This window comes from Lytechinus variegatus, chromosome 15 (assembly GCF_018143015.1).
Source record: "Lytechinus variegatus isolate NC3 chromosome 15, Lvar_3.0, whole genome shotgun sequence".
Lineage (NCBI taxonomy): Eukaryota > Metazoa > Echinodermata > Echinoidea > Temnopleuroida > Toxopneustidae > Lytechinus > Lytechinus variegatus.
In genome coordinates, this window is record NC_054754.1 from 25594103 (window position 1) to 25618805 (window position 24703).

The 24703-nt window shown below is 35.9% G+C and overlaps 1 protein-coding gene across 1 annotated transcript in view; it reads right to left on the minus strand.

The window, feature by feature from the left end:
- LOC121428616 (GTPase-activating Rap/Ran-GAP domain-like protein 3) overlaps positions 1-24703 on the minus strand; it is a 102330-nt gene that overhangs the window by 34851 nt on the left and 42776 nt on the right. The window contains 3 exon segments of the mRNA XM_041625377.1: positions 3301-3419; positions 5442-5529; positions 11618-11686. Of these exon segments, the coding sequence (XP_041481311.1) occupies positions 3301-3419; positions 5442-5529; positions 11618-11686 (276 nt within the window).

Consider the following 24703-nt stretch of genomic DNA (forward strand, 5'->3'; position numbering starts at 1 on the left):
TAATCTTTTTTGTCTGAAATCGGTGGTGGAGATTTTTGTTCAAATTAAACCTTCATTCATTTGCTTTAAAAAAAAGGAAAATGTAAATGATCCCTAAAATGTCATGATATACAAACAAAATTTAAAATTCAAAATGTTGGATGTCCCTCTGTCTTACATAACAAGTAATCCTGTCGTGTTGAGTATGCATGAGTGCTCATATTCTAATTCTCTTTTGGAGTTATTCATGAGAACAACTACTTCCACAACAATCATAACAATGTGAAATATACTCTTAACCAGCTTTATTTTGGAAGTGGGTGAAAATGGACGTCAATTTTTAGAAACGAATCCGATGACAGGACATTGTCATGGAGAGCGTTTTCCCACCAATGGTCGTCCGCTAAGTTATCGGACCATGTCTGACAACTTTGCATTGCAAATTGAACTCCGGTGTGGATTTACCACGGGTCCGAAATCTATATAAGTCCACACCAGAGAAGTATTGAAACTACAACACTGTAGAATCAAGCCGATGATATTTTAATACTAATTGGTGTTGTATAAACACCTATACGGTGTTAGACCAAAACCAATCTGGTGTTGTTTGATACTTCTATGGTGTAGACATATTCCGGGCTGGTGTTACATCAACACCGGTGTTTTTGCTGTGTGATCGACTAAAATGCCCAAGTGCGGAGACTGTCAGATAAAGCAGACTTATGTCAGATAAAAAAATCCAACAAGACTTCCTTTCATGAATAGCTCCCTGATTATATAAAACGATCGATTTTTTCAATGGTGAAAAACGAGACAAAACAATTTTGTTAATAACATGCATCGATGGACACAGATTCTCATGTAAAATGATTCTGCCTATGTCCTGCATATTCGATCCCTTGTCGATCCATTGACAATGTTGAAACTGCTAATTAAAGCCAGAAAATCATGGGTTGTTTGAAGACATTAATACTATTATGAGTTAATGAATTCTTTTAAATTCGTTATTGTAGTTAAAATGTCCACCATTTTTTATCGAAGCATTCATAATGCAGGCATCATCATTATTTTCAAATCAAATTTGTGTATGATAGCAATATCTTTGAAACCATCGCTGTATTACTGTCTCGAAAACCGAATAAACATTGGACAAGGATTTTAGCCAAGCAATTCCTTTCTGAGCGATGGAAATCTTAGGATTTAAGTCAAGCCTACGTGTTTGTTTTTAGTGATATTTGCACAGCATCATATTCAAGTATCAATTCTTGTAATCCCATCCACTTCCGAGTCTTCAGTTTGCTTGTCACAAAACCATTTCAATCTTGGGAATTGCTATTGCAACTATCTTACTGCTTACTATGCTTTAACTTATATAATACAAAAGATGGAAGAAATGGAATAATTCAATATTTATAATAAAAATCAATGAAATGCAAGTGCAATAATCATGATAATGGATTACACTACGATATTCTGTTGCTTTGTTCAGGGGCGGATCAAAAAAATGTCAAGAGGGATGGGCATTTATGTTCAGAAAAGAATTGTTTTAATTCCCGAATAAAGGTGATTTATATCACGATAAATCTGACAACTAAAATAAGTCTTCACTTGCGTATGTTTAAATTTTTTCACAGCAAATATGTTTTACGACTCTCAAGGCGGATCCAGGATTCGGGGGTGGGGGGACATTTTTATTCTGCAAAATCTTGCAGATAAAAAAACAAGTGGAATGCCTCTGGCCGTCTCACCTGCATCACGCGGTTCAATATAGCAGCAGTGCTGACTTTGCATACTACTCTAACTCGCACAAGATGTTCAGTGATACATGGTTACTCTTATGTCCTCTTTTTATGAACTAGACCAATAAACTTACAGAGATATGATGGTTATTCAACAAAAAACCCCAACATGGCCAAAGTTCATTGACCTTACATGACCTTTGACCTTGATCATGTGACCTGAAACTGAAACAGGATGTTCAGTGATACTTGATTACTCTTATGTACAAGTTTCATGAATCAGATCCATAAACTTTCAAAGTTATGATGGTAATTCAACAGATACACCCAATTCGGCTAAAGTTCATTGACCTTTGACCTTGGACATGTGACCTGAAACACGCACAGGATGTTCAGTGATACTTGATTACTCTAATGTCCAAGTTTAACGAACTAGACCAATAAACTTTCAAAGTTATGATGGTAATTCAACAGATACCCCCGATTCGGCCAAAGTTCATTGACCCTAAATGACCTTTGACCTTAATCATGAGACCTGAAACTTGCACAAAATGTTCAGTGATGCTTGATTACTATTATGTCCAAGTTTCATGAATCAGATCCATAAACTTTCAAAGTTATGATGGGAATTCAACAGATATCCCCAATTCGGCCAAAGTTCATTGACCCTAAATGACCTTTGACCTTGATCATGTGACCTGAAACTTGCACAAAATGTTCAGTGATGCTTGATTACTATTATGTCCAAGTTTCATGAATCAGATCCATAAACTTTCAAAGTTATGATGGGAATTCAACAGATATCCCCAATTCGTCCAAAGTTCATTGACCCTAAATGACCTTTGACCTTGGTCATGTGATGTGAAACTCATGCAGGATGTTCATTGATACTTGATTAACCTTATGTCCAAGTTTCATGAACTAGGTCCATATATTTTCTAAGTTATGATGACATTTCAAAAACTTAACCTCAGGTTAAGATTTCGATGTTGATTCCTCCAACATGGTCTAAGTTCATTGACCCTAAATGACCTTTGACCTTGGTCATGTGACATGAAACTCTAATAGGATGTTCAGTAATACTTGATTAACCTTATGGCCAAGTTTTATTAACTAGGTCCATATACTTTCTAAGTTATGATGTCATTTCAAAAACTTAACCTCAGGTTAAGATTTGATGTTGACGCCGCCGCCGCCGCCGTCGCCGTCGCCGTCGGAAAAGCGGCGCCTATAGTCTCACTTTGCTTCGCAGGTGAGACAAAAACACACACACACACAAGAAAAATCCGGTCTTCACTCCCGAACAGAGGTGATTTATATCACGACAAATCTGACAAGGATTTTTTTCTTCTCTAAATGCAAAGGGGCTAATCTGGTCCCTAACCATACTCCTGTCAAAGTGAGATGAGGAACTCTTTCAAGAGTGAATTTTTACCTTTCTGGGGGGAGTGAAAGTGTGCATCTTTTCTAACTACAACTTGTTTTAACACCAACCTTTTTTTACTGCTCTCAAGGGGGGGGGGGTGGAACTCACAGATTGGATGTCCCGCACCCCCTTGGACAAGTAACTGGTTTTGCTTACCGTTTTTCTCCACAGGATAGCTCTATACTGGGGCACGTTATGATTGTTTGCGTCTGTTAAAACGACAGAGAGGAAGAAGATATTCTTGTCCACATCTGATCCTACGTAGTTCTGATGAACTATTCACAAAAACAACAAAGGAGCAGAAAGAGATTAAAAAAGAATACTAGATATCCGCTCATCCACTAATATAAACGACGAAATGAACATCGAACGCATTTAACATGAAAGAAGTGATTTATACCCCCGGTTTATGCCTATTCAGTTTCATCTTCGTGGAATGCTCTTCCATGGAGGATCTGTCAGCATAATCGCTTGAAGCATTTAAAGGCATTTAAAATCCCTTTATTTTTGGTAAAACTATTCAGCCTGAGTAATCAAACGCGGTGCAGTATGCTCCTGCAACATTCCCCCAGTTTTAATATCTCAAAGGGTATAGCGTTAGAATTAGGATTTCAAAAGAGTTCTTTGTTAAGAACAATGCAAAGATTAAGATTCACGTTTATTTAGTTGTGGAGGTTAGGTTTTGTGTTTGGCCGTGCAGATTTTCCTTCGGAGCAAATGTCGCCGGACCAAAGGCCATGGAAACGTATACATTAAGTGCACTCTACAAATGGACCACATTGTTTTTATTATAATATTACTATTATTATCATTATGATTTTTGTTATCATTATTATTCTTGTGATTATAATAATGATCATAATAATTGTTATTATTACTACTAATGTTGTTGTTGTTAGCTAATTTATCAATGCACTGACGCATAAGAAAACGATACTTTAATCTGCAATTCCGTAGCTCTCTTTATCTGCCAAATCGTCTGCGCGGTGGAATAGTTCATTTGATAGTTGTCTCGTAAATAAATGCTTTATCAATACTATCACCATTAAATGCACGGAAATATCAATATCAGTAGTAGTCATTTCCCTGCTTCAAAATACAAACATCTATTTTCGTTCATGTAATTTTGCCAAAGACTCATAGGCCTACATCTTGCTTATCATCATCACCACCACCACCATCATTATCATCATCATCATCATCATCATCATCGCCACCACCACCATCACCAACATCACTACCACCACCATCATCATCATCATCAACATCATCATCATCATTGTCATCATCGTCATCATCGTCATCATCATCATCATCAACATTCATCATCATCATCATCGTCGTCATCATCATCATCATCATCAACATCACCACCACCATCATTATCATCATTGTCGTTACTATCTATTTTCATTATTATTATCATTATCAACATTATTATTATAAAAAAAGAAAATAACAAAATCAATCAAAAGTTAATTTCCACCCGTCAAAATACAAACAGCAATCTAGGTTCATGTATAGTTTTGCCTAAAACGCAAGATGTACAGGCCTTCATATCAATATAATTAAAAATACGAAAATAACAAAATCAGTAAATCTATTTTTGTGCGTCAAAATAGAAACATCTATTTTTGGATCATATATTTTTGCGGATTACACAAGATTATAGGCCTATATGTTTTTAGGTAGTACTATCATTAACAATACAAAAATAACGAAATCAGTAAAAGTTATTTTGGTTGCGTCGAAACACTGGAAAATATGCCAGAAATAATTTTACTGTTTGCTGCCAAAAAGCTATATTGGGTGAGATAGCCTTATTCAGTTTGTCTTTACTGTGCACGGAAATACAAACAAATCTTGAACTTTGATAAATAATTCTGGAAAATATGCCAGAAATAATCTTGAGGCATTATTCTCTTAAGAGAAAAAATTCTCTGCAGATAATATCTCATGAATATATAATTCAGAGATCATTTCAAAGAAGAGCAAAACTTTGATACCTACATATAAGAAAGAAATGACAGCCCCGTCCATAGTGATCGTCACCTTACTTGAAAATGTTGTTCAATTAACATTTGTACACAATTTTTAAAAAGAAATGAGGACTTAAATAAGGGAATTTACCTCCAAAATAAAAGGTAGATTTTGCATCTTAATTCTGTCAACTCCATGAATCAAAATGATGATTCTTTCTTTTCGTTATTTTGTAAATTATTATTTTCTACACTCTTTTGACAAAACGGTTGCAATGTGGGACCCTCTCCCTTTAGGGTTGAACATTTTGAACTTACTCTTCCCAAGAAAGTACTTGAAATACCATCTCGTGTGGTATTCTGGGTTCTCGAGGTGCACGTCACTTCCGGTTGCCATCGTCGAGATCTGAAAAGGGAAACAGTGGGAGGGGACGGGAGAGAAAGCCAGAAAGAATGAAAGAAAAAAAAAATAGAAAGGAAAAGATAGAAAGGAACAAAGGGGAAAAAGAAAGAAAGAAACATAGAAGAACGGAATGAAAGAAAGGTAGACAGGAAGGAAGAAAGAGAGTTCAAAGAGGAAGTACGTGATAATAAATAAACTATAGTTAATACGAACATTGCAATTTTCGAGTATTTTTTTTTAAGTGTAGAATGATAATAATAATAATATTTTCATCGAATAATGATTATCGACATTTACATGTAAACGACACAAAAAAGGCGAGGTAATAACACCGTTTAGAATACTCAATGAATCAAATCTTTTTAAAGTCGCTTTAAGAAAAAAAAAGTGTGACGAAACAGGGGTGAATGGCTGACAACAAAAACACGTTAGATGGAGGGTGATCGTCAATAGATAAAGGGTTTTGCTTTTCCCCTGTGAAAAGGCTGCATAAATACAGGTTAAGAGAGTGAAAACAGCGCTGTTTGTCGCCAAAAAACTATATTGGGTGAGACAAGCTCATTCGGTTTGTCTTCACTGTGCACGGAGATACAAACAAATCTTGCCCTTTGATAAATGTCAAGAGAGACGAATTTGAATTAGTTTTTGAGAAAGTTCACACGCGTTTAATTTCCTTCTAATTATTACGATCATCAGTTGCCGACAAAACCAATATGGCGCCTCATAATGTTTGAAACATTACGAGGGGTCAAAGTGTTTCATGACGTTGGATAAGGTGCATTTAGAATGTTGCGACGGATCTGAATCAGTATACTATTAGAAAAGAAAGCATTTATTGTGATTGTAAAGAAAATGTTGCATTAAAAATATGAAAAAAAATCGATATCTCTACTTCAGAATAATCATTTATTCTGACTTGGCTTTGGTAGGTTAACTCAGTTTAATAAAGGAAATGTGATATTAGACCAATTCAATCTCGGCCACCCTACGTATTACGCCTGGTGAATACTATTAGACAGGTTTAACATCACGAGATAACCTCAATGACGCAGGAATAACGATTGGTATTATCTGGTAGAATGCAATGAGAAATTACAGTATATATATCACATACACATGTATTTCAAAAGAAAACGGAGCATGAAACTCTTAAAACATGACGCATTTATCTGGCAGAAAATTTAAGTTTTGCGCATGCGCGTATTAAACTTTTTTGGGGGGTCAGACAACCGCGTCTAGTCGTCATCTTAGTAGTAAAAGTTGCACTGTAAATGTGAAACTTGTTGCAAGAAGAAATCAAGATTACAGTAAATCTCTTGAAATGCCAGTCAAACCACAATGAACAAGCCGGAAGGTCTTTGTCGAAAATTTGTGACCTGGAACAGCAGTTTCGTTCTAATTTTTTTGAGCTGGCGAAAATTGTCTGTGTCGTTTGTCCATAGCCCAAGACGAAACTGTTGCTTTGATTCACCAAATTTCGACAAAGACTTCTTAGTTGGTTTTTGTCTTGAAAGGCATTCGAGAAATAAATTCTATGGTCTTAAAAATGACCTGGGTGCCGGTGCGAAAACTCCCTATTTATGAGACGAAATAAGACGTCAGGGCTATCGTCTAAGATGGCAGTATGTGACATGATGGTATATGCCACTGTCACATCAAACACGAAACGACGTCAATTGTCCTCATCGGAAACCAATGTGTCACCTGCTTGATACAGAGGCCAAATTCAAAGACAAGAGCATGAAGAGAGACGATGCTCAAAGGCATTGGATCTTAGAACTTTCCTGGTACATTGTGTGTTTAATAAACCCCAATCTGGGTTATGCTATCACGGAATGTTTAACCTGATTACCTTTTATTGATCTTTTGTCATATGCTTTTGGCCTGGTCTCGGGCAATCATGTTACCCCGTCTTGTATCGGCACTAAACATTCGTCCCCAATTGGGTTATGTTAGATTTGGGGCATGATAATATCGGATTTACAGAAGAAAGTGTATAAAATACATTCACCCGTAAAAGCCATAGACCAAAGTTTGAAGACCTTCGGTTGCCTATGACTGCATTGGGGTATTTTGCTCAAAGAGACATCTTGGTCAAAAGGCAGTTGCATAAACCATGTTAACCCATTGCCTGATGGAACCAGGTGATTCATGAAGTGTTTATAACTTATTGAGTAATATGATAAAGGCTATTGATGAAAACAAATATTGTCTGGGGACATTTTTAGATCTATCAAAGGCATTTGATTCCAATGACCATGGCATCTTTCTCAAGGAACTTGAACATTATGGAATTCGTGATGTAGCATTGTAATGATTCCGAAGCTATTTGTGTGACAGGATACAATTTGTTATGACATGTTGCGACTAAGTATGGTGTACCTAAGAGTTTTTTCTCGGTCCCCTGTTGTTTCTGATCTATATAAACGATATGATACATTCATCAACATTATTCTCATACTTCCTGTTTGCTACTGATACCAGTCTGATGCTAGCTGATAGGTCAGTAGGAAATTTGTTACGAGATGCAAATCAAGAAATTAAGAAGCTGTATATGCATGGTTTTGTTGTAATAAGCTATTGTTGAACATTAAAAGAAACAAGTGCATTGCCATAATTTTCCGCTCTAAGGGTAAAAAGTTTCCAGAGCGTATAACTTGTCTTCATATAGGGGGTCATGATGTTGAACCTATAGTGCAAATATTTGCTTCTTGGGTTATATATCGATTAGCTCTTATTCTGGAAAATCATCATCTAGCTACTGTCTGCACAAAAAAAATTAATGTGTCTCGCGGTGTAAAACTTATTTAGAGGTTAAAATAAATTTTTATTGTTTTACCTTACATGATATATTGTAATGTTGCCTGCGGAAACATTTTTCAAGTCTTAACTTGATAAATTGAGAGTATTACAGAAAAGGGCAATGCGACTTATAACAAATTCTAATTATAGGCATCCAAGTAATCCCTATTTCTTGGTCTGAAAATGCTACCACTAAGTGACCTTGTGTCGTTCAATTTTGCATTGTTCATGTTCAAACTAAAATCAATGCCTCAAGAATGTACCTTAAAAATAAGTTCTTGAGAATTCACAAGTACATAATTATAATACACGTTAAAGGGATCTTCTTCATCAGCCATTTGCGAGAACAAATGTCACTCTGGCCTCCTTTCATAATTATATCCTGCATTAAAGACTGAAACAGTTTACCTGTTGATATGAAAAATAGTAAAACTCTTTTCATGTTCAAGAGATTATCCAAAACTTGCTTTCTTGACAGATTATGATTTTTCTCAATATGAATTTTAGTACTGTTTTTACATTCAAGTTGATGACCTAATAATAATAATAATAATAATAATAATAATAGTAATAATTAAAGATTTGTATAGCGCACATATCTGTCGATGATACTCCAGGCGCACAATTAACTACCTACACAATACAAAAAATGATATTAATAAATACACAGAAATTGAACAAATCGACAAGAAAAAATACACAATCAGTTAAAGTTGGTAGTCAAAATAACAAGTGGGCCTAATCCTACAACAATTAGGGAAATGCCACCTTCATAACGTAAGTCTTCAATTTGCTGTGGAATAGTTCTCTCGACTGGCAAGACTTAATGTCCGATGTGATTGAATTCCACAAACGGGGACCTCTTCACTCTCACTTGTTGGAACTGGTGAACATTCTCTGAACGGAGACCGGGTCTACATGATCTCTTCAACTCCAGAAGACCTGACAGGTACACTGGTGTCTGGTTGATTTTAAGTTTAAAGACCAAGGAAAAAACGTTGTATGCAAATCTTTGCCTAACAGGCAGCCAGTGTAGTTCCTTGAGAACTGGGGTGATATGATCCGACAGCTTTGAACGCTTTACAAGTCGTGTGGCAGAATTCTGGACCTTCTGTAGTCGTTTTATGTGAGTATCAGGCAGTCCAACCAAAGTACTGTTGTACATGTCCAATCGTGATGTGACAAGAGCAGGAACTGCCTGCTTCGTTGCTTGGGGATTCAGGCAATCCCGGATCCGACGAATCTGTCTAATGTGATAAAATGATGATCTGATGCAGCTAGAGATTTGTGGTTCCATAGTCATGGTGCTATCAAGTTTCAAACTTAGTGAGCGAACTTTGGAAACCGGCTCTACATGTACATCACCAATTTTTAGGTTAGGAATGATGACCTTTTTGATCTGTTGGGAAGAGCCATAGAAAATGAATTCAGAGACTTCGCCTGGTTGATTTTAAAGAAGTTCTGCCCCATCCACTTGGAGATCTCTGCTACACATGATTCAGATCTAGCAAGTACGTTGTCCACATCAGTATGATTAGGTAAGCATGGTAAATACAACTGAATGTCGTCAGCGTGTATGTAATACATCAAATCATGTCGGTTGATGTACATTTGTTTGTTTAAGTTTAGTATATGCAAACATAAAAAAAGAGTTTAGTATATGCATGTGAGGGTGTGTGTGTGTGGTTGTGTGCGGGTGCATGTGGATGTGTGTATATATGCGTGTTTGTAATAGTTTTCCATTCTAGTTTAGCATCTTAACCTTATATATTTTTTCTCTCTTTTTGTATTTTGTAGATTATATATATCCTATATTTTATGTTAATAATCATAAGTATTCCAGGGCCCCACTTACAAGCTTTGTTTTTAAAGGGGTCCAATTCGTCTTTGCTATAATCTAATTGATGTGTGTTTATGTACTCATTTGCATTGTATGTATATCTATTTTGATAATAATGTGATGTTTTTGGTTTTAGATAAATAAACTTGAACATGAACTAAAATTGAACTTATCTATGGGAATAACCAAATTCAGTAGTCAACGGGTCAAGAATAACATTGTTTTACCTATCAGGGGGCGTTTCATAAAGATGCTTGTAAGTTAAGATCGACTTTAAGAACGACTGGTGAACCTTTCTTACGCACTAACCATCGCATAACATTTACCAAAAGAAAGGATCACCAGTCGTTCTTAAAGTCGCTCTTAACTTACGAACAGCTTTATGAAACACCCACCAGGAATGTTTGAGTTGCGAGAAAGCACCTAGCTTGTTCGCACTTCGGCATATATAGAGCCGATCAATCTTTACTATGGCATTATTCAGCAAAAGTGATCATTAAGTAATTGAAACATCAGCCGTCATCAACTGGACGAGGTGTATATATATATATATATATATATATATATATACAAATATATATATATACACACTCCGGAGGCAATGCATTTCTTGTGAAAGATGATAGCCAATTTGGTCCATATATAATTTTTAGCTTCTAACTTTGTAAAAAAATAACACATCAAGTTTTGCTGTTAGAGTGCAGATGACTGGAAAATTAGCTGATACCTTGTACAGTAGCTGATTATTCACCTGTTCACTTATTGTGACGTCAACGCGCGTGGCGTAAACTAAGCGCACAAACATAACTAAGGACGGTCGATGTCCTTTTAACAAAAAAGAAGGGCGATTCCATGCTAGAAAATCAGCCATTTTCACAACATTTCTTAACCTTCTGTCCAAACGAACGAAGAACTTCAATTTGCTTTGTGGTAATATTAAAGTACTACTGGGTAGACATGCAAAAAAACTGACAACCAACAAAAATATGTTGTCCATAGGTGAATTAGCGCTTAAAATGTTGCGTGTCGTACTGGACATTTCTGCGCCCGTACGACACACAACATTTTCACCTATAATTTACCAATAATCATGTTTTTGTGTTGGTTATTAGTTTTTCACATGAATACCCACGGTGACTATAGCTTTATTATTGACAAAAAATAATATTTTATTGCTCAAGCATTCGGTTAGGAAATTAGAAATTGTTGTCAAAATGTCCAGTACGACACGTATGGAATCGCCCACTAAGAATATTGCTAAGTGCTTGCCTCCTGGAAAACAATAATGATGAGACATGATATATGAATACAGAGGAAAACAAATGACAAGATCCGCATGTTCCTATGTTACATGAGCTAACAGTGTAACCTTATATACAATAACTTCCTAATAATGACACCCTTAACCTTATTCAATAAAAATACCCCCAAAAAATAATTTTGGTTTACCTCATCCCTCTCGCCATCTTCAACCCGAAAGCGTCCCGTTGACATCCCTTCTCGGTCTGTGGCAACCAGCTGTAAGACAAGAAGAAACGAGAGATTGAGAAAAAAAATATGTAAAACATGTAAGAAACTAAAAACACAATGGTCATGATGGTTTCGTAACAAAATTAATGTTTCGTGGATTCTTAATCAAGTTCAAGTCAAGGGGGGGGGCTAAGAAAGAAAGCTTTTTTCATGTCTTCATGAATTTTGGTAGATGCAAAGATTACTTAGTTTTGAAATTTTATCAAATTATCATAAGAAAATATGATATGTGTAATGGAAGATTCGATACAAACTCCATCATTTATGGGAATTATTTGAAATTCCAAAGGATGGAATTAAAATTTTGTAATAAAACTTTTGAGCTCAGGAAAATAATAAGATTTTTTTTTTTTTTTTTGGGGGGGGGGTACAAATCACTTTTCAAGTATGGCAGTGGCGAAGTGTGTTACATTTTCAAGTCACAGTTTTACTGTACATGCATGTATCCTTCTGATATGCTGTCACTAGATTTATAGCGTGAGAGTTGGAATTGCTTTCGCTCGTCTAGAAAAAAAATACTAGTATTACAGAGGGCGACATCTGGTATTTGAAACAGAAACAGAAATCAAATTTTCATAAATGATAAGCCAATAACGTGTTAACGGTCACTACACTTTTGGTTGTTTTGATATAAATGTTACAATACTAGTTCGTACTTCGATGTAATTCAAATTACTGAACAGTTTAGGTCTACCTAAACCTATTATTTCATTCAGGTCTGAAAATGGGTGTTCATTATATCCACAAATTTAAAAAATAACAAAACAATGAACGATGAACAACGATGTTTCTTTCAATAATTGATTGATAAATAATACAAATCTATATTTTGTTGTAATGTTTCATTTTTAGAGGACATTGGAACAGCAGCTCGTATAACGTGCATAATCAAATCATTTTTCTCCGAAATCCATTTCCGTTTTTAGCGGCGTCGTGTTCAAAATCCCGTAGAAGTTTCCGACGGAATTCCGAGTAAAAGCTACATTTCGCATTCGGATCATCTGTGAATAATTAAAGTTGTTCGTCTTTCGGTTCATGTCCTGCATGCATGTATGTAATGCATACTTAAAAGGTAGGAAAAGGTCACATCCTTATAATGTGATTGGGGAGGAGCCCTACTCTGCCTGGGGACAGGGGAGTGGAGGAAGGAAAGTCTTGGTCAGTAGTGGAAAGAAGTGGCAAAGGGAAAACAGTAAAAAAAAGCATCAACAAATATAAGAAATAAAGAAATGAGTTGATGAGAAGGAAAGGTAAATAAAATGAGTCGCTCGCGTAGAAGTGAATAAATCTGTCTGAATAGCATGTGCGATTATTGTAACTCTGGCTCAAAAGTGTCACTTTGACTTTTTTTTTACCAAGTATTCCATACGGATAAGTGACTCCCTTTTTTCTGTGTATATTGGGCCACACAAAGTGGTATCCAATTTGAGGAGTTATCATAATCATAGGCATTGGTCTTGCCCCCCCCCAAAAAAAAAAAGAAAAGGGAAAGGATAAGGGAGAAATATAGTATTATTTTCTGAGTTTTATGTCAAAACCTATCACAAATTTGGATTTTGTATTAAAAATGTGAATTATTGCTCGCTCGCTTTGCTCGCTCACAACTTTTAATTAATTCCACGCCACTGATCATAGGGTAAGAGGAGGAAGACTGAGCTGTGATGTTTTCCGAGTGACAATATTGTAACGTTAGCGCAACTCTATGAAAAAACATACATATAGAAAGAATAATCTGCGGATGGGCGGTGGTGGGGATATTACTGATGCTTTCGGCAAGTAAAAGATTATTGTCATCCGCGGCGGGCTGCACGTGAGTACGAACAGTGTCAATGTCTGAAAAATAAGCCGATTATTTCAGCGTGTCTGCTATATAATTTTGCTGGAAATTAATCCAATCTCTCGCTTCGATTAAGTTCCCGAGCAAGTACGATACGATTACGAAGGCATATTGTCCTTCGAAATAAACTAGCGTTGTCGACTGCAGCTGGTCATTAATACCAATCTGAGGATAGCAGGGTAACCCTATGCCATTTATTTAAATATCAAATGAGACAAATCATAGTTTGATATTAACCTGAAGAACCTGAATTTAATCAGTGATAATTAGATAATACATATTTTGTTTACAAATAGAAAAAAATATTACTATCAAAAGTCTCTAAACAACGCAAAGGTTGGTAGCGGATGAGAAAGGTTCAGGGGGTGTCGGAGTTTTATACCCTTTTTAAAACGATATTACTCATCGGCCCTTCTAACATGTCTAACGTTTAATTTTTTTAGAAAAAGTTTTTAGAATGTATATCTGTATATAATGGTGCGATGAGATATATGAAATATAAACTTGAGGGGGGGGGAGGATAAACACCCAAGCTCATCAGATAGACGATGTCAGTTTTGTTTGGCTAATAGCACCATATCGATTGGGATTATCGCGGGTATACAATATGCAAAACCCGAGCGAACGGGAAAAATGACCCTGCCATTCCACCGCCGGTGCGAGTAAGATAATCAGATTGATAATGTCTATAATGAAATATTTCAAAAACAAATTACTCGACTATTAAAGGTCACTGAATACCCACGGAGGATTGGTATAGGTGTGAACGTGATTGGTATCTCTATATCCTTTTAATAATCACAGAACAATTTTGACCTGTTTGTTCGTTTTAAGGTTAGAGTAATAATCCCGTGGTGATATGACAGATCAGGGTATTCCTAGCGCGTCTGCATCTATAATTACGAAGCCTGTCACATGCAATGAATAACTTTCAAAACAATACTGGTATTAAACAATGGTCGTTGAACTAATCGGTCTCACTACTCCATATAGGCAATAGTAGAGTGGCATTCATTAATACTCAGAAAGAAAATGTTAATGTTTTCTGATCATTATGACAACAGGTCACATGCCTCGTTTCAGGTGATATGGCATAAAGCGAGCAGTCGTTACGATATCAATTACCCCGTATACCAACACCAGTACCGACTGTGCCCATATAAACGGGTTGATACATAATTGATATATGAAAATTATTAATTTTCCAAGAAGCTTGTGGTTTTTTTTTTATATCAGGAGTATAATTTGAGATACTTCCTGCATGAATGACGATCAACTTTGCCCGAGTGACGCAAAAGGGCAAAGAGAGTGTTTCAGACAGTTTAATTGACGTTCATTAACTCTGGTCTGTTTCGTTGGCATGTCTGATTGGGGAAGCAACGAAATGAAGTCGCTTTGCATCTCATTACATGTTGCCCTATTTGCGAATTTGCGCTCAGCGACATAATGGGCTTTCAGCGACGCGATCATATGGCAAGTCCTTTCAACATTTATTCTCGATATGAAGAATTGAATTTTCGATATCAAGTATTTATTTCTTCTTTCATATTTGAAATCCCTTGCAAACTTTTGAGTATACGGTCCAAGGATCTCATATTCATATACTGGTACAAAAAGGATAAGCACGAAGTTTCGAAATTGTTTACATCAGATTGCTGTTAAAAAAAACAACAGTTATACTTTTTTAAACAAACGACAAGAATTTCTTGTTTTTCCTCATCTTGCTAACTTGTTGTTCGTTACGACTAGTCTAATATGACTATAAATGAAAAAAAAAATATTCACTCCTTCTTTTTGATCCGGAGACCTCGTAATCCATCGTCGAAACTAGAATAGGGATTTAGCATTCATGTATCATTCATGGTCATGATGGTTTGAGATCCCATCTGAAGGTCACCAATACTCAACTACCAGCGTCGTCTGCTTCAGATATTCATTTCACGAATAATTTGAAACTTTTTTCGTGAATGAGATGAATCTTGATCTTTTCCTCAATCTAATGCATGTATTTTATGAATATCAAAGCTTTATAGAGAATATGCATGTTCTCGGTATTATTTTCACTTTGTTCTTTTAAAGCTGAACACCATCCTTTACAAAATTTCTGTCGCTGTAAAGTATAAGGGTGGGGAAATGGACGCACGCTAACTGCGTTTCATGTTCACGATTACATAAAGTCCCGTCCTGGTCAATACTATGATTCAAAACTTTTCGCGCTCGCATTTATTAATTAAGTATTATATACATGTAGGTAAAATGTTTACAAATTTCTCCAAGATCTTAAAAATATCACCTTTTCAGGTCATTTCCCCAATATGTAAGTTTGCAACTGTGCTTGCGTTGTTATTATATTACTATTTTAGTGAGATACGCATCATGTTCATGAATTTCGAATCATATACTGTGGCTCTTTCAAAATCCTTCCGACGAGCCTACACTCCATCTTCTTTTAATTAATCCTTCATTAATATCGAGAGCGTGTCATGCTTACTTTAAAAAATTACTTCCACAGTCTCTCCAATTCAATTCATGCCAATGTAAGAAACTATCATCCTTTTCAATGATACCCAAAGGCCCATTGCCCCCCCCAAAAAAAAAACACAACAGCAGCAACAAAGCCAAAAGGAGAGCGAACCGTATGAGAAAGAATGTGCTTTAAAAGAGAAAAAAATCCTGTTAGCTACTACGGAAACAGAACGGAAATCAAAGAAACAAATAAGTGAAAGTTTGATAAAAAATTGAGAAAACAATAAGAAAGTTACGAGCAGTTGAATGTTGAGATCATGAATGATCTGGGCATCCTCACACTTGTACTGCAATCAACATGACTGTAATGTCATACTTGTACAAACTACTCTACTGCAATTCTTAAATTGTCATTTTATAAAGTTTATCCATAGATAAGGTGTTGTTTCGTCATGAAAGGACTTGTAACAGAGGTTTTCCTACAATATATAATGAACGAAGAGTTTTTATATACTAACGTAAGAATGAGGGGAATGAATCATGTTTTGTGGCCACATTTTCATTGTCCAACTTAAGGGGGGGGGGTGTACTTCAGTGACATCACATATCCTAGTCGCATTGTCAATCGGGGGATTTTCAGAGCGTAGTGTCTTCAACATTCAATCGCTCATAATTTTGATATCATTTGTTCAAATTTTCTCAAAATTTACTCAATTTGTTTCTTAGAGTTCTGTTATCATACACGCAAATTTAAGGGTTTTATTATCCTTTAAAACAAATAAGCACATCACTCAGTGAACATGGTAGAGTGCTTTCAACTAGAATTAGAAAGAATTCAATTTAAAATGTATTCTGTATTAAATGAATTGAAATGAAAATGTATATCGCAGACGAGGATTTCGCCACAGACGCTTTTTATTTCATTACCCTGAAATAACACACCACGTCGAAAATCAAACGTAATTTAGCCATGTTATCATGTATGCTCTTTCGTAATTAAAGGGATGCTCCAGGCTGAAGACATTTGTATCTAGATGAATATAGTAAAATTCACAGAGCAAAATGCTGAAAATTTCATCAAAATCGGATAACAAATAACAATAAGTTACTGAATTTGAAAGATTTGCATTGTTCCAGAGAACCAGTTCCAGGCATGTCTTCAAGAATATCCATTATGTGTGATGATGTCATACATGTATCCACACTTGTTCTTTTGTACTTTATTATATGGAATTAGGTTTATTCAAAATTGTTCTATAACTAAAACAACTGAATTGACAACTACTTAAGTGCATCAATTACACATTTATGAAAAATGAAATAATTATGATATCATATAAAAACATAAGACAATAGAGTATCCCTTTAATAGCATTAACTCGGGAAAATAAAATAACGCAAACCTGTCCAATGTACGATTCGGCGGAAAAGTAATTGAATCTGAACTTGATACAAAAAAAGAAGGACAACAATGCGACACATTCTTAGAATGTAAAAACGAATGTTCACGGAAGTTTCAAAACGCACCTGCATCGCTTACACATAATCATCATTGCCTATAAGATAAAAAAATACAGGAAATAAAAGTAAAATGTTATCATAGTTATGTATTGATATTATAGGACCCCACTGAAAATAATCCCATTCGGCTTTCATGGGTTATCTTGTCAAGGTATTCTTCTCACTTATTCTTGGCGATCAAAGTCAATCAATCAATCAATCAATCAATCAATCCACCCATCCATCCAACATTCAGATCTGTTGTTATTTGTCATGTAATTTGTGAGGGAGTAAAACATGTATAGGCCATGATGACCATTCTCTCTTAAAGAAAACAAAATGTACGTGCGTGGGTGGGGTGGGGTGGAGGTGGGGGTTATATCCCCATCCCTGGGATTTACGTCAGCGGTTTACACTATTACCGATATTTGTCGATGAGTTTCAATGGCATCCTACCTCGGACGAGAGAAAAATATGACGGGCAGAGATTTCTATGTCACGAGCACGCATGGTAAATATTGACAAGATTTAGAACGGAAAACTAAAAGCGGGGGTCTGTGCTTCGAGTCTACAGACATCATCACGATCGCGTATTTACTACAGAAAAGCACAGAGCAAACCAGGAAGTTTGGAGTTAGAAGCAAACTATGGATTCTTCTAAAATTCTTTGAAGGTTAGATTATGACCGAGTGGCCGACGACGCATTTTCACTGGTTTTATAATTGCTTGACATCTTAACTTCACGGTGAATTGTGCTCAGTTACTCTCTAATGTTTATCGAACTAAAATGCGATACTAAATAAGTATTAGTTATTGTTCATTTGTATACAACTTTTCGGAGTGCAACATAAAGAGATACCATCAATTTTTACAAATTATTGCAGAAATCAAGAAGTCGTATACAATGACTTCGCAATAGAAATACAGGAAATTCATTTCATTCATTTCGTTTATTTCCACAATAACAGCAAAGATAATTATTTTACAACAGAAATGTGAGTATAGAATAAATTAACAATTAGAAATATTGAAATAGTTCACAAAGGTCCAGTACACAGATATAATGTATAATTGAATTTTAGAAAGTTCAGTTTTAACTTAAATGCTAGCTGTATATTGTGGGGGAAACCTTGGAAAGCGGAGCTTGTAATTCAGGTTCCCCAAAATAATATTACAGTATCATTAATTAATGAAAATGGTATAAAAAGATACAAACTAGACGGGACGATACAAGACTACACTAAACGGGACAAGTACATCAGAACAACTCAAGCACAAACATGGGACAATGAACAGCCTCCTGCAGGAAAATCATAGTGTAACATTATAGTTATTTATCAGTGTAGTCTTAAGCTTATGTTTGAACGAAAATAAGCTTGGTGTCAGTTTTAAAGATTCATCTAGAGAATTCCAAAGATGGGGACCAGTATAAACAATAGTCTTCTGTTTGTAAAAAGTTCTGAGCTTCGGAAGATGGAAAGATGACGATAATCTGGTGGGGTAGCTGTGCAAAATCTCGTTTCTTAAAAACAGTAAACTTAAGGAAGTTGGCAGCTCTCCTTGGTTTAACTGAAACATAAAGCAGCCCAGGCGAAGAGAGTACAAATCCTGTATTTTTAAAACTTTATTGGAGAAGAACAATTGATCTGAGTGAGCTAATCTGTGTTTATGACAAATGATTCTCATTATTCTTTTCTGTGTAAGTAGTAGTCTATCCAACTGATTTCTAGAGGAACTGCCCCAAGCTAATATCCCATAATTTAAGTAAGAAAGAATAAGGGTATTATACAAATTTGATAAAACGTTTGGAGGCAAAAAAGTTTTTAGTTTGTTTATGACGCCAACATTTCTAGATAAAAGTTTTGATAAATACGTAATGTGCGGCTTCCATGAAAATTTGTTATCTATATATAGACCAAGAAATTTCGTTGAATCGACAATATCGATTAAAATATTATTAAGAAAGATGTTCCTGGGTAGAGCTGTGATTGAATTACTAAAAAGCATGCACTGGGTCTTTGCAACATTTAAAGAAAGTTTGTTACAACAGATCCATTCATGAATACATCTGAGTTCAGTATTTACTATGTTTACAAGAGTATCAGGATTTTTATGTGAAAAGAAAATGATACTGCTGCCGATTTCACCTAAATTTACAACAGAACTGCAGCATTTTCTATGTGTTTGGGAGGAGGTAAATGATAACTGGCACAGCTGTAATTTCTGCAAACATAAACACCTGTCCTAAAATGACCTTGACCTTGAGAGAAACTTGAAATCGGTGATTACCAACTTAAGTGAATTATTGATTTATCGTAACAAATTATTTATTTCTTTGCACCTCTAAGTAAGAGTCGTAGAAAACAATTCTGCAATGTTTACCAATAGCCCCCCTCCCTTCTAAAGAAAAACTTTCTCATTATTAAATCAGCATGGATGACGAGATTAATTTGCCCCTAACTCAAGATTTGTTATTACCGTTATAAACATCAGGCCTTTTTAAAAGTGGTTTGCACCGATAATAATTGAAGGAAACTCGAGAGGAATACTATATACACACATTCTTTGATGGATCGTAAATTTGATTTAGACTCTCAAAATAAGATGATTACACCATACTAACTTCAGAATTACTTCTCTCCAGCTCATTCATTGAGAGGACCTTATAAGAAAGAAACACAGATGATAACACAATGAGAAGTGGCATACGACGGAAAACGTGGGCGGAATGAATAGTCAATGATGAACATACGCTTCAAAAGAGAGATGGAATGTGTGTGTGTGTGCGAGAGAGAGGGGGGGGGGGGGGGCGGAGAGAGGTAAAGGGAATTTTGCACCCTTACAACGTATGACAGGGAGCTCCTTTTGAGGTGCAATATTATCACGGGTGCAGGTGATGCGTTATTTCGTAGTCTTTTAGGACGTACATCTGTGGATGTAAATGTGCACCTTCGGCATGCTTATAGTGCAAACTTTGTTGCATTCTAAACGGACCAAAAAAGGTGGCTCTCATATTTTCACTTTATAGGGCGCCACATTCCAATCGGGGTGCAAATTTAAGTCGCAAATTACAAGTAGTAGATAATTTTTAACAAACGCATATCAATATTTTGCTGATACAAGAAGCAGAACATTGATAAATACAAATATGCAATTTTAATTACGAGAATTATGATTGATTTGAAGACTAGAAATCGACTTACCACCGATAGCAAGTTTCTTGCAACGCTCCATGACAGATATGCTAGACTTACGAAGTGCGCGCGGGGGGGGGGGTGACATTAGAGTATTATGCAGCATCGGAAAACATGTAAACAGCTCTGAAACTTGAGAGAGGAAAGTGTTAGCACAGTGGATAATACCACGCATCTAGATGCAAATCTGAAATTGAAAATGGACGAAGCTACTTTTGAAAATCTCCTCCCGCGCGGCCTTTCCCTTCACGCTTGCGATCAATCCTAACCTACGTGAGCTCCAACTTAAATAACAATGCGATTACTTCTAAACATAATATAATAAAGTAAGAAAGACGTCTTAAACTTGAAATATAATTCTGTATAGTGACCAAAATTGTAAAGATATCGATGATTATGATGATGCAGATAGTAATTACACTAATTTATGGTCGCAATAATAATGATAATATTGATATCAGTATAGTTGCATGAGGTATAAGGTTATTGAAAAGGTTATTTGAAAGTACGAATAAAAGCTTTGTTATGATCATGATATTGTTGCCACAATAGAAGGCATAGGCACATCATATTCAATTGTGGATTGAGAAGATTTTGAGTGAGTTTTTAAATGTATTTCTCTGATGTCCGTTTTAATAATCGTCTATTAAATATTCTCCACGTACATGCCAGAACAGTAACCAGTAATTGCAGAGACCACAATGAGTTCTTTGAACTGGGTGGGGCAGTTATTATCACTAATAGGGTGAAACCTAATACATAGATCAATAGGGAACTGAGGGAAACCGAAACGGTTTATGAATACATAGTTACTATCTAGAAACCAATAAGTTCTCACTTATCTTATCACTTACTACTCACATTATATAACGAGCCCATTCAATAACAAGATTGTTATTTAACTGCGTGTCATGGAATATGATTCTCACCTTTCAATTAAAAATTAAAGTCGATGATTGTTATAGAACACGATAAAGAGGTATCTTCTGGACACGATACACAAGACGATTTTGAAACAGAAACGTTTTCTGATAAAATACAATTGTATATTTATTTATTCATTTATTTATTTTGTTTTATACTGCAGGGTTGGCCTTTCAAGGGCGCCCTGCAGAATAATCAGTCATAATTCAACATGAAAATACAAACTGAAGCAAAGAAACATCATGAAGTACTAACAACAAAACATCGAGAGTGGTTAAATGGTAATAATTGGCAGAATCAACTTATTTGTGGAGGTGCCGTTGCCGAGTGGTCTAAGGCGCCTGGCTATATATATACAAAAAAGTCCGATGGTTTGATCCCCGGTCGCGGCACCTATACCCGTGAGCAAGGCATTCAATGCACAATGCTCTTTTAATAATAATAATAATATGTTCATTTATATAGCGATCTTACAATATATAATCGTTTCACAGCGCTTTACACAGTTATGGAATAAAAAATTATAATAACTAATACATGTAAATATTATTGATTAAAAAGCAGTCTTGAGATGTTTCTTAAAAAGAAGAAGAAAGTCTCATATATCTTGGAAGGTCATTCCAGAGTCTTGGGCACATGTCTGAAAAGCATTATCACCTGCTTTAGTATTTGTCCGTGAATATGGAGTAGAGTAATGTCCGTACTCGAGCGAAGCCCGGGACGTTCTGACTGATGTAGGAGGATGAGAGAGTCCATGTAGTGTGGAGCTTCATTATTGACAATCTTGAAAACAATGGTCATAATCTTGAAGACAATACGTTGCTTCACTGGAAGCCTTATCCTTCTTTCAAATAAATGGAAATGCTATATGCATTATTGGTAACTTAGTGTGCACTTGTTTGTTAAAAAAAAGAAACAAAGAATGAACTTATATCAATTAGTCTGTTTAAGTTCACAGGACCCGATGGAAAAAAAACCCTATTTGATTTATGTTCAAGGACCTGTGGCCTAATGTTCAGTTTGCAAACAGTAACATCTACAGATATTTATACGACTCTGCATGCAAACCCTAAAAAAATCCATGTTAGTTATAACAATAATTATAAAGGGAGACCGGAAAACATACAATATTAAAGCGAGGGAGCGAACCGATCAGACCGATTCCGATGGTGCTTTTTTATTATCATTAAATTAAAATCGAGTCGGTTTCTGGTGCACACTAATTTGGGTTGATTTCTCTTTATAGAAAAAATGGTTCGGAAATTTCGAAAGAGAATGAGAAAGCTACACGCAACCCGGCGTACATCCATGACCATTATTCTGATTACAGAAAGCAATATGCAGATTGTACCTAGGTAGCTTGTTGGAAAGGCTGTTGATGGCCTCTACTACCATTCAACAGTCTTAAGAGTAAAAATCACATTGAATTATTCAGGCACGCCCTAAATTAAGGAAGCCCCTCCTTGCTTAAGTATAGTCGGGTATGACTTCCTCTAAAGAGATAACAGTGTTCTCTGACACATTGCTTACGTTTGAATATTAATTCTAGTTGCCAGTTTCATGGCATTGATTAAAAATATATTCATCACCCCATATCAAACACAACTTTTGCCTCTAGGTGCTAATCCTAGCGGCAGCGATGCTATATGTTTACTGACTCTGATTTTCGTCTCCCTTTTGCCGCGTTCTTTTCAGAATTCATAAACGGAGTGAAAACAACGCCTCTGGTGTCGAAACTGCAAAAACGGGCTAAGCCCAATGGGACATTTTCATCGCACTGCCATCAGATAGAGCTTTTTCATGAATTGGAAGATGACCTTTAAAGTTTGTTTTCGCATTTCTGTTTGAGCATTCTTACGCTCGAACATTGTCAAAGGTTTTGGCTGATCCTCAAGGAAGTGATACTTTACCTAAAGGTGTGGATAGCCAGGTATTTATGACATATCTGCAAGTCTAATGAGAAAACAATGAATTCGAGGAATAGTGGAGATGACACCGACTTACTTTTGTATAATAAATGCGTACAGCGTTGTGCTGTACGTAGCGCGCGCCGCCCGGGAGCTAGGCTCTTTCTTTTATAGTTGCACCACCAACACGAGAGGTCGCATTATACTGTGACAGAATGCGAAAACAATTGGGTGGGGGAGGGGGGGTGCAAGGGCCAGTTGTTACCAAAAACTCTTTACCATTCTTTAACTGCAAAATGTCTTAACGATCTGCACGAGAGCACATCCTACTGTTTAGAATAGTAAGTGAAAAACCCCGTTTAAACGTGAATCAGTCATTCCACCCCTCACATGGCATTATAGACATTTTTTCCCCCATGTTCAACAAGAAAAATAATCATCCAAAACGACCATGCTCCTTCTTAAAGATTTTATTTGTGGTAACGATCTCAAAATGAGTTTAAACAGAATCCAATCAAATGAACACCTAAGTGTTTGTATGTATAAATAAAGATATAAGCATGAAATTACAGCTGAGAAATTATCAAACTAAGCACATAATTCCACATAATGTCGGGTATTTTTCGCAATATCAATTTACTGTCACACGTATGCCTTTTTGTGTCTTAGTTTCATCAGAATTATCGGTTTTCAGCTAAGATTTCATGATTGTATGAGTTGATTTCAATGTACAAGATCTAGATCTATGATAACATGGTGAAAATCAACCTTGATTTTAAAAGTTTCTCATGGATATAGTTTGATGCAATTACTTTCCTTTACCTTTAATTTTGGACAATAATGAAAACATTACAAGATCGTCAACTCAAGGAAGATAATTTCTTCAAACTAATGGATCTTAAACATATTCTTCCGCGCGTAGATCCGGGGAGGGGCCTTGGTCCCCCATCAAACATTTTTAAGTATTCATCATTTATCATTATTCTATTCTATTTCAGTTCATTTATATATATATTTTAGGGAGAGGTTAAAAAACTTATTGGAAAATACTCCCTTTAAGTGGAGACAATTAAGTTTTTAAGTGCACCATCTATCTCTCTCTCTCTCTCTTCTGGCAAATCCTTGAGCTGGCCCTTTATCCTTCACTGCATTGCCATGATTGGTCTCGTGTTCTGAA